Source organism: Nannobrachium achirus (assembly GCF_963921795.1).
Source record: "Nannobrachium achirus genome assembly, chromosome: 1".
In the NCBI taxonomy this organism is placed as follows: Eukaryota; Metazoa; Chordata; class Actinopteri; order Myctophiformes; family Myctophidae; genus Nannobrachium; species Nannobrachium achirus.
In genome coordinates, this window is record NC_137810.1 from 16167083 (window position 1) to 16183078 (window position 15996).

The 15996-nt window shown below is 41.1% G+C and overlaps 1 protein-coding gene across 1 annotated transcript in view; it reads right to left on the reverse strand.

Moving 5' to 3' along the window:
- Positions 1 to 12969, reverse strand: part of tmem131 (transmembrane protein 131) — a 47566-nt gene extending 34597 nt beyond the window's left edge. The window contains exons 1-4 of the mRNA XM_080734688.1: positions 12754 to 12969; positions 6155 to 6216; positions 5774 to 5814; positions 488 to 556 (exon numbers count right to left, since the gene is read on the reverse strand). Of these exons, the coding sequence (XP_080590814.1) occupies positions 488 to 556; positions 5774 to 5814; positions 6155 to 6216; positions 12754 to 12952 (371 nt within the window). The 5' untranslated portion in view covers positions 12953 to 12969. The remainder of the gene's footprint in view (positions 1 to 487; positions 557 to 5773; positions 5815 to 6154; positions 6217 to 12753) is intronic.
- Between the last annotated feature and the right edge of the window lie 3027 nt (positions 12970 to 15996).

Here is a 15996-nt window from a genome sequence, read left to right on the forward strand (position 1 = left end):
TAAAAGATGAGAGCATACCATGAGGTGTTCAAGGCACTTATTTAATGGTTAATCTTGTAGTTCACATCATCATGCTCTCAATGTCAATTCCTCACATCGTACAGTGCTGGAATGCAATCTGTATCTACTGAGCACCAGTCCACACAGTGTCCATGAAGTTTGTGAGGAAATAAAATGGTTCAGAAATAGTTTCCACTCACATTGAAGATGTAACCGGGACTTAATTGGTTTTATGGATTCTATCCGTCTTTGTATTAGTCTGTTTTTTGTTTGTATTATGCTTTGGACCATGGGCCATTATATGGCACAATTATGGTCATCTTAGAAAAGATATGAGTAGTGTGAAATGGAATATGACACGTCACAGTTATATTGATAATAGCTTTTAGTCACTGTTACTTGGCTTGTGTTATATTGCCACCTTTTAACAGTACACATAATGAAAATGGAAACGGATTACAATTAGATTACGAAATAGCCTACTCACTCTTCGTGGAAGTCCAGCATCGGAGGTTCAAATCGTATAGGTCGACAGTTCCCACGGTGCGGGGACGCACTGCAGGCAAGCAGAAGACATGACAGGAGCAAAAAGAGCTGGTTAGACAAAATATTATCCATGTGTGTGAAGTAAAGTCCCCCAAAAATGGATGAAAACGTTCAAAACTTGATGTCAAGCAGTGCGACCCGCGGCTACTAGTTCCTCTGATGAATTAATGCTACGGACATGGAGCACATCTCCCATCGGTGGAGGGTAGCATCCACGTGGAAAACCTCGATAAAACGCCATAGTTTCAAGATGGATGGAGAGGGAATTTGTCGAGAAGATGTCTCTATCCTCGTCACACTCAGACTAGAAAAGGCCACTAAAAAGGTTTAGAGTTTCTCCGTCACATGTAGGCAAGCCAAAAACAATGTTGAGGGCTGCATTCACAGGTGTGAGCTCAGGGCATAAAGCGATGGGTTACAGCTCACCAAACCTGCTTGACAACAGGTGTATCCTAACAATAGATAGGCCCCTCCTCACAGGGAAGTGAATGGATCATCTTTGGGGCTAAGCTAAAAGCACAGGTGACCATAAGGCAAAATGTAGCGGATGTAGCGTCATCTAAAACCTCATGAAAGAAGAAAATGTCAGAGTGGATAATGGGACAAGCTAAATTCAAGTAATTTGATGTTTTAGTTTGTCAACTGTGATGTGTCGATGTGACAAAGCGCTCACAGGAGTAAATGCAATTGTGACAAGAGTCCCTCTATTAACAAGTAGTAGGCTAATGTAAGTTAAATCTAGTTCTAAAATATGTCCTTCCCACATTACTGGGTATTTGAGCAACCATGCGCATGTAATGGCAGAGCCAAGAGAAATCTCCCCTAATAATTAATTATAAAAGTAACACCACACAGAATCTACCAGGTAGTGTGTAGAAGAGATAATACAGTGGCAATGACAATAGCATGCTCCTCTGAGAGAGAGAGCTCTACTAGCTGGGGCTGGGGTGGATTTCATCTCCTGGGGGCTGATAATGATCCACACACAGAGACCCTCCCATGCATGACAGCTTCACAATGACTGCCAACACCCCACAGTGGTGGGTGCCCAGCTGCCAGCAGTCTCCATGTTGACCAAGTAATTAGAGGAACTACTAGTCATTTTTGCTCCGGTTCATCTTATTGTTTACAGTCTGTCCGCAACTCTCTGTATAATATACTGCTGAAGCGGGCTCAATAACCTGGAAGCTTCCATCTTACTTCAATTTAAAGTAAATTGGCCACTTTTAACCATTTGGCCATATTGATTTATACTAGTAAGACATGGTAGTATGCTAGTAAGACATGCTAGTAAGACATGCAACTCCAATTCTTGGCCATCTGGCCAGTGATGTATATCGGACCAGTTACCCATACAGTATATGGAGACCCCTGGTACCCATATACTGTATGGAGATCCATGTACTGTATATGGAGATATGCTGTGAGAGCCCAAACATGCTTACTCATTCATTATGTGAAAGTCCTAGGACGTCTATGACATCTGACATCATACCCTTTTATGCCCATACATGGAGATCCCTGTCTGTAGAACCAACCAAGCAGATATGGGCTGTCTTGGCCATCTGTCTTGGCCATATATATTGATTCTGTTAGTGTGGTATGTGGCCGATGTGGCCTCCATACCGTATATGGGCATTCCCATATGAAGTCCTGTTAGATATGGGCTTAATATTGATGACATCAGGGAACTCCATATATATGGGCATATTATGTTAGTGTGACATCACAGTGAAGCCAGAGCGGCTAACCCACTATGTTAAGAGTGGTTCCCCTGGCATCACAGTGACATCAGAGCATGATATCAGAGCGACAAACCCATAGAACCACTAACAGTGTCAGGCGTGACAGACAGACAGAGATACATACGGACAAGCTGTGACCGTTCACATACTAATCTGACCTACAGTCGCAATTATTGCAGATCTACAAGCTCACAACATGTTGCAAGCTTGTAGTTCAGTGGTTATCACTACAGTATGTCCTACAACAAAGTACAGTATATAGGGCTTATTAAACCTTTGTTGACAGTTTCAGTGGAGAGGGACAAGACATCCGTAGAGAAAGTAGGGGAATGACAGTCAGCGAATGGTCTGGCCCCCAGCGAATCAAACCGGGGACTTGCTAATCAGGGCAATATGCGCCTGTGTGGCATGCGCACCCTAACCACCCGACTATGAGGTTGTCTCCACCTGCAAGTCTTTAACGCAATCCGGGACAGGGTGTCTTTGGACAAGAAAGTGTGTGTGTGTGTGTGTGTGTGTGTGTGTGTGTGTGTGTGTGTGTGTGTGTGTGTGTGTGTGTGTGTGTGTGTGTGTGTGTGTGTGTGTGCGTGGGGGGAGGGGGGTTCAGACTGTCCAGTGAGTAACAGGAGCAGCAGGTCATGGGAGGTTCAGCCTCTTGGCCTCAGACCTGCATGTGCGCGCGGTCTATCCAGTGTCAGGCTGACCTTCAGCTGGGAACGGAATATCGACGCACAATATTCCACGACAGGGGGAACCTGTCAGCACACGAAGGGAGACCACGTACCGACATGGCAGACAAAACCCAGCTGGCAGCTGTGACCTGCGCTCGAGGCTACCTAACCGCAGGCAAAGTTGAAAATGTTCTACCTACTCAGGTAGTGCTTAGTGTGCTGAATGAACCCTACGCTAAAACCGAGAGAATAACGCCACGGAGAGAAGCTCAGGTTTGACATGTAAGCAGTGGTGTCGCACCAAATGCTGGGCCCCGGGTACAAGGATTCACTGTGGGGTCCCTGTGCTTTAACTATTGAAAAATAGCAGATATACAAGCTCACAGCGCGGCACCGAGTGCCGCGCTGCAAGCTTGTAGATCTGCTATTTTTGAAAAATCATGAAAATCTTTGAATATTTCAAATCCTTCTAAGGTTTTTTGAAAAATCTATGTTTCGATGTCAGTGGAGCTCAAACCTTTTCATGTGAAGGACCCCCAAAATGATATGTATTTGGCCACGGACCCCCATCTCAAAATATTTAGTTCCAGGGACCCCCCAGAAGCAAAATTTGAGTTACAAATGTTTGCTTAAACAATACATATATTCAAAGATTTGCACACATTTTCACGACTTTTCAAAAATAGCAGATCTACAAGCTCGCAGCGCGGCACTCGGTGCCGCGCTGTGAGCTTGTATATCTGCTATTTTTCAATAGCTAAAGTATAAAATAATTAAGGCCCCTCCACCACCTTGGGCCCTAGTAGCTCAGTCCCACTTTCCTACCCCTTGTGACGCCCCTGCATGTAAGGGGACATTTTGCTTCTTCAGGCTGAGTTCAGCGGTGAGGAAAGAAAGAGCGCTCAACCACTGGGAGAGGAAGACTGTCAACTTCCAGTATACACTCAATAACCTCTCCCCCCCACCATGACTACGAGACGCGTTTGGTAAAAGTAGCTCATCGGTTAGAGAAAGGGAAGCTCTGTGTTTTTTAGAGAAGCTCTGAAAGAGACACAGAAAAAAAACAGCAAGGAGGCCTCCGCCCTGGGCTGTGTTGTGGGAGTGATCACGTTGTGAATGTGTAAGATAACCCCCGTGTACTGTACATTCAAAATGGGCAGGGACGTTCTGCACTGTCCTACAAACAATAGGCCGTGAGGATAGGTTATCTGCACGCCGTGTGCAACTTCTCCTGACACAGAAAGACACTCATACTGGTAAAAAAAAAAAAAGTGGATATGTGATTCTATAGGGAATGTCCCTGTTTTGAATTGTTCAAGCAAAGCGGGAAACTGATTTCTAGTCATTCTGGCAATCTGGAAAACATTGACGCTCTAAGTAACTTTTCCCCCCCTTGGGCTTTGGCACACAAAAAAAAAAAGAAAAAAAGAAAAGAAAGTAACAGCTCAGTTCAACCAATCACAGGAAGACACTTGGGCTGTTTCCTCTCAAGGTTTTATTGGTTAAGAAAAAAAATTGTGGGAGGCATCATAAAGGGTGCTGTAAAAAAACGAGTCTCCTCCCTTCACAGCTATAGGTGGCCTTCTGAAGGGGTCACTGTATAGGCTGAGTTATACTTTAGTTGCATGAGGGTGCCGCGCACCGGAAAATAGCCAATCTACGTCGTGAGCTTGCGGATCAGCTATTTTCTGTGCGCGACACCTGCCTGCAACTGTCGCTAGTACTAGAATTCAACTGTGAGGAACTGATGTTTGTCTCTGTGACGGATGGAGGCGGGGAGAGTAGCACATTCATCAAGTTGTCCAGTAATGTACAAGATGTAAGATGCATCTGTTTCCAGACTTGAGTTTGACAGTTAATGGATCTTCGTCCTGAAGATGGTATGATGACTAACCCAGGGACACTTGTCAATGTCAGAGGGGTGGACAAGGCCTCAGTATCTTAACCAGTGGTGTAATGTAACTAAGTACATTTACTCAAGTGCTGTATGCTACAATTTTGAGGTATTTTTACTTAATTGGAGTATTTCCAGTTTTCAGTCATTTTACTTCTAGCAGGTATAAATTATAATATTATACGACATGCATAAACCACTTTAGCCCTATTTTATACTTTGGCTATTTGAAAATAGCAGATCTACAAGCTGAAAATGTGACGTGTAGTGTAGTGAGCTTGTAGATCTGCCATTTTCAAACATTTTGTGCTTTGACTATTGGTTAAGTACATTTTGAATTGGACTTTTACTTGAACTGGACTTTTACTTGTACCAAGAGTACATCTACATTGCAGTATTCTTTTTTTACCTAAGTAAAGAATTTGAGTACTTTTTCCACCACTAATCATAGCGCTTCACATCCTTTCCAAGAAAGCAAAGAGAAAAAAGAAAACCCCAGAGCTACCAAGGACGGCCTAATGTACTCTCTTGAACAGCAATACATACAAACACAAGTAATGTAAAGGGATGCAGCATACAGCCGCAAGACAACTATTTCAAGGCCAAGGCCAGACACACAGTTATGTAATCCAATTAAACTCCAATCTTTATAATCACATCGATATGACAAGTGGAATAGACGCCTGCCTTTGTGCCCGTTTTGATTTATGCAACTTGGCTTATGTAAAAGCTGCCAGCCTAAAACCTGCATGTATACTTGCATGTAACCAAATAGGCGTCACTCCCAGCTTTGTTTGTCGTTCTTGTTGCTAGCGTCTGAATGTCTCATGATCATGATCTCATTTCACAATGGCATTTTACACAAATGTTTTACTAATAGTTGCATGTTCAACTCTGGAGGCAAAATAAACACTTACCTTTTTTGATGATATAAACTGAAATCAATGTCAGACTCTGCCTGTGAACATAAATGCAGGGACACAAGGAATTATGAAACTGTAACATAAGAGCTATATACAGTATATCTGACAATCCTTTCTCACATCCACAATCACTAACTATACAAAACTTTGCCCAAGTGTGTATACAGTAGGAGAGTTCAATCAACCATGTTCTAATTTGTCTGAAGTTGACATGTAAACTTAGGTAGGAAAATAGTAATAATACAATGTGATAATGATGCAATTTGTCTATAAATTAATAACTTTACCTATTCATTTTCACTATAGTGACAGATAAATGATGGCAATGAAAAGCAGGAATACATTTATGAAAATAATGTAAACCTTGTTTCTCACCTGTAAGAGGCTTCCTTCACCAAAATGTAGTACTTCTAGAATGGTGTCTGACTGAATAAAAGCTGTGAAGATAAGCATGAAAATACAAGTTGGTATAGAAGCAATACTCATGTTGTCACTATTATTATACTGCTCGTGCATTGAAGTGATCTTCGGGTAGAGGGAACAAATAAAGCTAGCACTACTGAAGAGAAATCCCCCCGTTTGCTTTGGTGATCATCACCATGTCGGGCAAAATAAACAATACAAGTAGATAAAGCTAAAGCTAAAGGAGGGCTGAATGTTTGCATGTCACTGAATGAGATACTGTACACATGACTCATTTCCATAGCAAATCCTCTCTCAAAACATTGCTTCAGTAAAGTCAGAGTGCGATGCAATCTGTCATCATCATGTACAATCATGCGTACAGGCAGGCAGGGACTGAACATACTTTACTGTAGGGCTTGGTAATATATCGACGTTATATTGATATCGTCATAGGAGATATACATATCGTCTAAGATTTTGGATATAATAATATTGTGATACGGCAAATGTATTTTCCTGAAGTCACTTAAGTTATACCATGTATGGTGATGTTTTATGAGCTTGTAAAATATTTTTTACATTATCATCACAAATTCACAAAATCGATATTGAGGTATTTGGTTAAAAATATTTTTTTGTCCATATCACCCAGCCCTACTGTCCTGAAGTTGCAAAAATGTTCAAAGCACAAAACTGTACAGTATGTGCTTGTTTTTCCATACATCTTCAGACCTGTTTGAGAACGCTCTCAACAGCTGCAGGCAAGTATTGCACACACCGTTATCTAACCACGCTGATTTTCACAAGTTGATGGTGACACATTTTTGAACAATTTGTAATCAAACATAATGACCTGCTCAAGCTGTGGAGAGCATTACAGAATACTATGTATTTCCTTAACCACTTTCATCCTGGCTTCCCTATTTTGGGCATGTCATTATAATGTGAAACATTTCAAGCTCACATGTTGCATCGCAACACGTTGTGAGCTTGAAGATCTGACATTCGTTGACAATGAAGTATACATGGTGTAAGGTGGTGTTGTAACTTTGTGAGCAAACACAAGCCAGAAATGTGCAGACTGCAGAGTAGCTAAGAAGGGAAGGAAATAGCCTATCTAGATCTACAAACAACTATTACAGAAATTAAGCCTGCAAGTCAACCTGAAATAATTACTGAAATACAACTGTGAAAGTGAAATCCCAGACCAGCAGCATAAAAGACTCAAACTCATTAGCACCTCTGGGTTCTTCCTAATTAGCCTAGCAGTAATGGTAAACAAACAATTACAAAATCATTGGGGATTTGAAAAGATTGTTTCAACAGACATACACAGGGATGTTTTTGGTTTTTAATCGTAACGTGTGGCAGAGTAATTGTCAGTATGTCCACAATGGAAAGAGTTAATGGCTTATTGTTGCAAACAATTTAGCTAACTGTGATAACATGCATAATTAATCTGTGGCACACTGCGCTACATTAGCCCAGTGCCAAGCCTATATGGGTGCTGGGGACTGCCCCATACATGTAGGTCGAACTCCTGTTGGGTCGACTGAGGTTAGGGTTAGGTTTAGGCAGGGGTTGACACTAAGGTCTCAGAGGCACTTGCCCATCGGGCAAGTACAGGTCATGTTCTACTTGCCCGAAGGTAATGCCCACTTGCCCGAAAAGTAAATCGTCCATTATAAAATGATAGGTACGATTTTAATTACCGCTCAATTTAACACTTATTTCTTTACTTTCTGGGGTTGTGAGATAAAATGTCATACCTCAATACCTCCAAATCCAAATACCAAATACTTTAGCTATGATTGAATATGTCTATGGTTTCACACTTGTTATTTTATATTTGTAAATGTAGCAACAGTAAAAACAGCACATTATAGGTAAATAGAGCTCTTATTTTACATTCCACAGACAGAAGACACAGCGCACTGGCCACGTTCAGGTGTTTAGACAGATATCTCGTGTTGTGTTTATAGACATTTGTGTCCCCTCTCAAATGAGCACTTGCCCTGTCGGGCAACCTGAAAGCCAACCTCACCTGCCCTGACGTTTTATTTACCTGCAGGGGGCAGGTGGGCAGGGCCGTGCTTACCATACAGGCAAAATAGGCAGCCGCCTGGGGCCCCCTCACAGCCTGGGGGCCTCATGAGATTATTATTATTTTATTTTTTAACCAACATGGCCATCAGGGGGCCCCAGTTGAGCTCTCAACTGTGAGACAGAGAACAGTTGAAGTGAGGGTGAGGGTTAACATTAGCTCATTAGAATCTGAAAAGAGCGTGGCTCTCAAAGGTGTGACCAGAGAACAATGGTCCTGATTACCCAAGCGGTTCTTTTGTGTCTGTTCTGTGATGTCACGTACATTACTTTAACTTTAAGAAGGATCGATGCAGGGAATGGATACATTATTTCTAAAGTGTGTGTATATATTTATATTTAAAAAAAGTTTTGAGGGCCCCCATATTTATATATACATATAATATATGTATATCAATTCCATTTCATTTTGGGGGCCCCAGATAGTTTGAAGTGGGGCCCGGGATGAGATCAATATAAAAGAAGGGTAAAAAGGGCCTTAACATGAAATGTGATGTTTAACTTGAAATACTTTCACAGGGTTTACTGGGGCTTCTTAAAGATGGCACGCATAGTTTGTATACTGTTTATTTATATTTAACATTTTGAGGGGCCCAAATATATCCATTTGGGGCCTCTCAATCTCTCAAACAGAAACACCCAGGGGGCTCCATGAGTTATCGTCAAATGTAAATAAACAGTAAAAAGGCCCTTAACATAGTCATGTAATGTATGTGTTTAACTTCAAATGGATATGTATAGCCTTAACCCACTGACTGTCCTGGTGAGACAAACTTTGTCTTTGAAAACCACTGCAAAACATGCACTTAAAAGTTATTCTTATTCTTATTATAATTACGTTTTTTTAAAACACTATAAGTAATAACACTGATTCAATTCATAGGTTTAATAGTGTATGAAACTTGAGCTGAAGTGTGTTATTTAACATGAAGCAATCATCCTTAGATGACATTTCTGCCACAGACATGCAGCTAATTACCACCTGAAAGAAGTTGGCCTGTCGCTGCAACAATGGGCTCTGATTATCTGAAAAGCTTTAATGTCACAAGTTACTTTAGTCTCCTTAAAAATATAAACAAGATTTATACTGTATATATTTATATTTAACGTTTTGAGGGCCCCCAAATTCATTTGGTGCCCCACCAGCTCTCAAACAAAAGCTCTCAATACCCTCATATATAAATAGTAAAAGGGCCCTTAACAAAAGGCTGTTAACATGGTCATGTAATGTAATGTTTAACTCAGTATTCTTATTCTTATTACTTTACCTGTCCTGTGTAAGTTGCTTCTGGTGAGAGAAGTTGAAGCTCATTGTTTATCTTTTATATGTCAAACATTGTGGCCATCCATAGCTGAGTGGTTAGTGAGCCTGCCAAGGGAACCAGATCCCTGGTTGTCACAGGTACGATTCCAGGCCAGGTTAGCAATGTGTTGCAGTGTCCCTGAGTAAAACACTCAACCCCTGTTTTCTCCCTCCTCCTCTTATTATTTTCTCTGGAATTATTTTGGAAAAGTGCTAGAGTTTATAGGCTATTAAACTTGTGTTATTAAAAAAATATATATATATATTTTCAAATAATTAAAAGCTAAAATATAGGAAACAAAACATAAGGGAGTATTTATTCGCGACCCCTAGAAATTGGTCCGCGACCCGCATATGGCTCCCGACCCAGGGGCCTCAAACTGGGGTTTGCCTGGGGCCTCCAAATCGCTAAGCACGGCCCTGCAGGTGGGCAAGCCTTAGCGTCAATGCCTGTTTAGGCATAGTTTTACTGAGGTTAGGGTTAGGGTTAAGGTTAGGTTTAGGGTTAGGGTTAGGTTTAGGCATAGTTTTACTGAGGTTAGGGTTAAAGGTTAGGTTTAGGTGGTCGGACCAAAGGGAGTTGGACCTAATGACATGTTACCATGGGTGCTTTCAGGGACAAAACTCTAAATGCACCTGTGTGCAGACTGTGCACCTGTAATGAGCTGACCTACTCTTACTTATAGAGGTAATTAACACGTAATGTGAGTTAAAGAACCATGGAGGGGACACTTTTCAGGGCCGGGGGTTACAAAACAACAACAAGATACGGTGATATTAAAGGTGAGATAAGGTGGACACAGAGACTGTGGCATTTAATGAACACTGGGTAAACCAGACTATATCTGATCCCAAACCAACACAGCACCTTTGCTGTGTTCAGTTTCAGTTTCATCTTCATACTGTGCACTGTGTGCAGTAGGTACAGTATAATACTGTACTACCTAGGTCACCCTGTCTGACCTGTGTTAAGCAGTGAAGAAGACAGCAGGGCTCTGGTGTGACAGTTTTGTCCAGTCATTACTTCTGACTGAGCTGTTTGTGACAGGTGTGTGTGTGTGTGTGTTTGCCACTATAGAGCTGACTAAATTATGGCGTGTCTATAAGGACGAGATGCACAGCACTAGCTACGAGAACGTTGAATGAACATGAGATGTTTTGCAGATGGCCAGAAAGTGTCACCACCACCACGCCGCCTTGTTATGACAGGTCTGCGTTACCTAAGAATGCCTTTGCTTATAGTTTCAGTGACTTTACAAAACGAGAGCAGCCAGGGTCACTGAAGGCAAGATCTCAGATCTGACACAGCTGCTGTCGAAACCCAAACACCCAATAAAAGGTCTCTCGGGATTACTAACACCAACAACAATCTGGTGACAAGACCGACAACTCTCTGAGAGCTACGCGCTAAAGTGACACGTCTGACACAACATTGTTGTCATATTACATCTGATCTGTTAAAGGGGATGATGTTAGAGGGTGGATCAACCCTGTGTCATTCCATACAGCTACACTATAAAACTCATAGTGTGTTAACTATAAAAAATGTTAACAATTGTAACATCCGAAGGTATACAACAAATGGAAGCAGAAGGGTCGATTCAGTTAAAGTAGCACTGGTGATGATATCATTGTGCATCAGATCGTTTTCTATCAGCCACGTTTACATTAAACCAACCAACCCAAAAGTACCAGCTCCTTCCTCCTTCCTAGCTGACACAGCCCAGGAAGGAAACTACAATAAAGTTAATCTATAAACCACACCTGTCACCTCCCTCTTCCAACACATCAGATAGAGTTACTGCTGGACTGGTTAGCTGTGGTCTATGCTTGCTAACTGTCACCGTCGTTCTGACACTTTTTTATGTCGAGGACCCACAATTTGACACTTATTAGACCCCCATTTGAAAAGATATGCCAGGGACCCTCATATAAGAGAAGGTTTTTATTTTTACAGCTCTAGCAGTGGTTCTCAACCATTTTAATTTCAAGGGCCCCCAGTTTGAAATGAATTAGGCTACGGCCCCCCATTTAATGGCATTTCTATTTCTGGGAGCCCCAATTTATTGTAAGATCAATGTTAATTTAACTCTGAGAGTACAATATGTAGACTCTCTGAGTTAATACAGACCCATAAGGGTCCATTTGGTTCCCAACTATCATTTAGCTGGGGACCCCCTGGAACTCCCTCATGGACCCCACTTTGAGAACCAATGGTGTATATGCTAACTAGCAGCCTCACCCCACTGTAAAAGCTCCAGCTAACAGTTAGCCTGGGCAGCTAAATGCTGCTTAATGTGACAACAACCTTCACGATCTGTCAGTTAACTCGATACATACATTACAATGTCCTATGCGGTTGTGCACCCTTCACAGGAGCCAAGTACATTCCTGACCATAAATAAAGTTCATGTTATGCTACAGATAGAGCTGGGCTGGTGGAAAGGGTTAGCAAGGTATTAGCTAGATAGCACCAAAGGCTAGCAGTGAATGAGTGAATGATAGTGTGTGTGTGTGTGTGTGTGTGTGTGTGTGTGTGTGTGTGTGTGTGTGTGTGTGTGTCAGTGGTGGAGTACTCAAAAGTACTCAAATGTTCTACTTGAGTAAAAGTAACAATACTGCAATGTAGAAACACTCTGTTACAAGTAAAAGCCCAGAATTCAAAATGTACTTAAGTAAAAGTACTACAGTGTTGGCATCAAAATGTACTTGAAGCACCAAAAGTAAAAGTACAAAATGTTTGAAAATAGCAGATCTACATTATAGCTCAGGTATAAAATAGGGCTATGGTGGTCAATGTATGTTTTATAATACTAAGTCTCCAAATAAATGTAGTGGAGTAAAAGTACAATATTTGGATATGAGATGTAGTGGAGAATAAGTGAAATAAATGGGAAACACTCAGGAAAAGGGGAAATACCTCAAAACTAAGTAAATGTACTTCGTTACTTTCCACCACTGGTCTCTCTCTCTCTCTGTGTGTGTGTGTGTGTGTGTGTGTGTGTGTGTGTGTGTGTGTGTGTGTGTGTGTGTGTGTGTGTGTGTGTGTGTGTGTGTGTGTGTGTGTGTGTGTGTAAATATAAACAGTGACTCCATAACATTAACCTACACCTTGTACGTTGTGTGCGTGTGTGTGAGGGGGCCAAGCAGCGCCAGAACCCACCTTGTTTGTTCGCCTGCGACGCGTGGATGAAAGCAATAAATACTATCCTCAGGATCCCCATGTAGGAGGCTGTTTTTGTCCTTGTTGTTGACGGCTGCTGCTGTAGGAGGCTCAGGCTGCCTCTGTGGGCTCCTCTAGCCGCCATGCTGTTGAATGAGGGTAGATCACAGTAGGGGTCTATGATCACTGCGTACAGCATGCCAATAATAAAACACCTCTGCTGCTGACTCTGTCAATCATAACCTAATAGTGTAAAGGAGGAGGACGTTTGGCCTGGGCTGGCTGCCTCCTGGCTCCTTTTTTTTTTTTTTTTTTTTTTTTTCTCTCCTCCTTCTTCTTCGGTTACTTACTAGAATTTGTTGGCGCATGATGGCAGTGCGTTAACACCATGGATGTACTGCCATCTGCTGATGCGGAGCGGCAGGGTACATGAGGCATGAGCAGTTCTTATGATTCTTGTACAGTAGACTCAGTGGTGAGAAGAAAAAAAAAGGGAAGAAAAAAAATATATATAGATATATATATAGATATATATATAGATATATATAGATATATATAGATAGATCGGGCCCTGAGTATAAGTATTTGTAATTGGAAATACTCAAGTAAAGTACACGTATAGAGCCTACCTCAAAATTGTATGATTAATACAGAACTTGAGTAAATGTACTTACCGGTAGTTACTTTCCAACACTGAGTATCAGTGGTTCTCAAACTTCTTAATTTCAAGGAGCTGGAAGGAACCCTAATGGAACCAAATGTCGACTCACAGTCACAGGTCCATTTGGTTTCATGTGTATTCTCTCTAGTTACCTTCCATTGGAAGCCCTCAAGGAACCCAGGCATGAGAGGATTCCCTGGACCCCACTTTGAGGACCAAATGTTGTACATAATGTACAGCAGTGGTTCTCAAACTTCAACTTCAATTTCAAGGACCCCCATAGTTTGGTATTCATACAGATGCCCAAAACTCTGGCAGTGAGTGTATTTACAAATGGAACCTTACAAGCAGGGCAGGAATTTCAGGGAGGCCACGAAGGCCATGGCCATCGTTGCCCCTCACAGTTTGGACTTGTGCCCCTCAAAAAATGGCATGTCCTGAGGCCACAGTGGCCTTAATGCCCCAGCTGACTGGACCACTTTCTGCTCTCTCTTTCTTGTCAATATGTAGACAACAGTATCTCTTTCTTGTCATGTAGACAACAGTGTCTTTTGTTGAGTCTCCATTTTTTAAACCAATCCAGTATCTTTGATTGGTGGAGGGCTGAGCATGGATCAGATTATAAATATCATAATATATTTATTTCACAGCAGATCTACATATTAAATTAAAATAAAAAAATCTCCCCTAACCCTTAAATTCAACTCATTTTTTCCAATGGACTGAAATCTTGTTTTATTTGATGGCCTTCCTGCCCTGGCATTTGGCCATTGTGCCCTCAAACGATGGACAAAACCAAAGGCCAAGTGGCCTTTTGTACATTGCCAGAGTTACCTGTGAGGTTCTATTTGGTTCCTAACTATCAATGATTTAACTATCAATAACCCCTGGCCCTGGGGGACCCCAGATCCCACTTTGAGATGCACTGATGTAGCCTACAGCCCACATTGTATTATTGGTCATGAATCACATCGAGATTTCGTTCCATTCATTTGAGTTTCTCATAATAAGCAGTTAGGTTGTGCATTTTAACACAGTACACAGTCTAAATGTGAGGTGGGCCACTCCTTAATCTTAATGTAATGGTTCATGATATGTAATATTCCACCAAATTCTTTAGAGCTTCATCTTTGATTCATAACAATAGATATGCCACTCATTTCCCAGATTAGAGATGTGGTTATTTTGTTCTGTCTGTGTTAGGACAATACGTGATTGAGCCTACCAGATAATACTTGAGCTTTGATGGTTGTGTCTGAGAATACATGAATAGAATATAAAGAGAGAATGTACACATTCTGTAGCTCTTCAATGAATAAAACAGATTCCATCCCTACAACAAATACAGCCTATATTGTATATTGTACATTGTAGTATTATTGCATATTGTACAGCAATTTCAGCTTATATTTCTGTTTTGAGTAAAATAATAAAACATTTAAAAGTATTCTGTTGCATCAGTGCTGTAATGCACCGACTGCATGAGAAAACATCCTTACCCTAACTAACAATGTGATATAATCCACCATGCTTCTGTTCACCTGCAACTGATGTGACCTAAAGCCGGTGAAACAGTGAGATGTGGTGCCCTGGAACCTTCCAGGGGTTCAATTTCCATTCCATAATCTAATTTTGAAAAATCACTTAACATCCTGGTATATCATATGCAGTGGTATAGTAATATTGCAACTAATTAGTAATACTAATAGCAGTAGTACTACTGTAGCACACACACACACACACACACACACACACACACACACACACACACACACACACACACACACACAAACACACACACACACACACACACACACACACACACACACACACACACACACACACACACACACACACAAAGTAGTAGGCCTATATTACTGTACATATAAGTAGTAAAAGTAGTAACTATAGTATCAGTAGTAGTAACTTTAATGGAAATACAATTTATATTCCTTTTTAGGCTATTGATTTATTGATTATTGAGTTTTCGATTAATTATATATTTAATATGAATCTTACTTCGGTTGTATATGACTGTATGCTTATGTGTCTAAATATATTGTCCCAGCAAGGGAAGTAAATGAGTATGATATTAAATATGTCTTGTGAGTTTTGTACACCCTCTGTGTACTGTAGTTATGAAGCAGCAGGCTCATCATACGACAGTAGCGTTTAGTGAACGGAGGGATTTGTTTGGATATCATGTCTGACCATAGCGCTCTGACACCACCTAGTGGACGAATATCTAAGCTGTTAAAATCTGTTTTGAAATAGACACTACTAGTCTAGTGCTTTCTAAAGATGAAAACACATTGAATATCAACTGTTTAATACTTTTTGAGCGATAATAGTCGCTCCAATACGTGGCTTTGTGTGTATTTATGCATTACTGAATTTACCTGGATTATAAGAGAAGATTTTTTAAGGGTCTAGGGGGCAGTGTCTCAACCATTTTAATTCCAAGTACCCCCCCAGTTTGACATGCATTAGGCTACAGAGTACAAACCTCCCATTTAATGGCATTTCTATCTCTGTGACCCCAATATATTAAAATCAAAGTTAATTTAACCCCAGAGTGTACA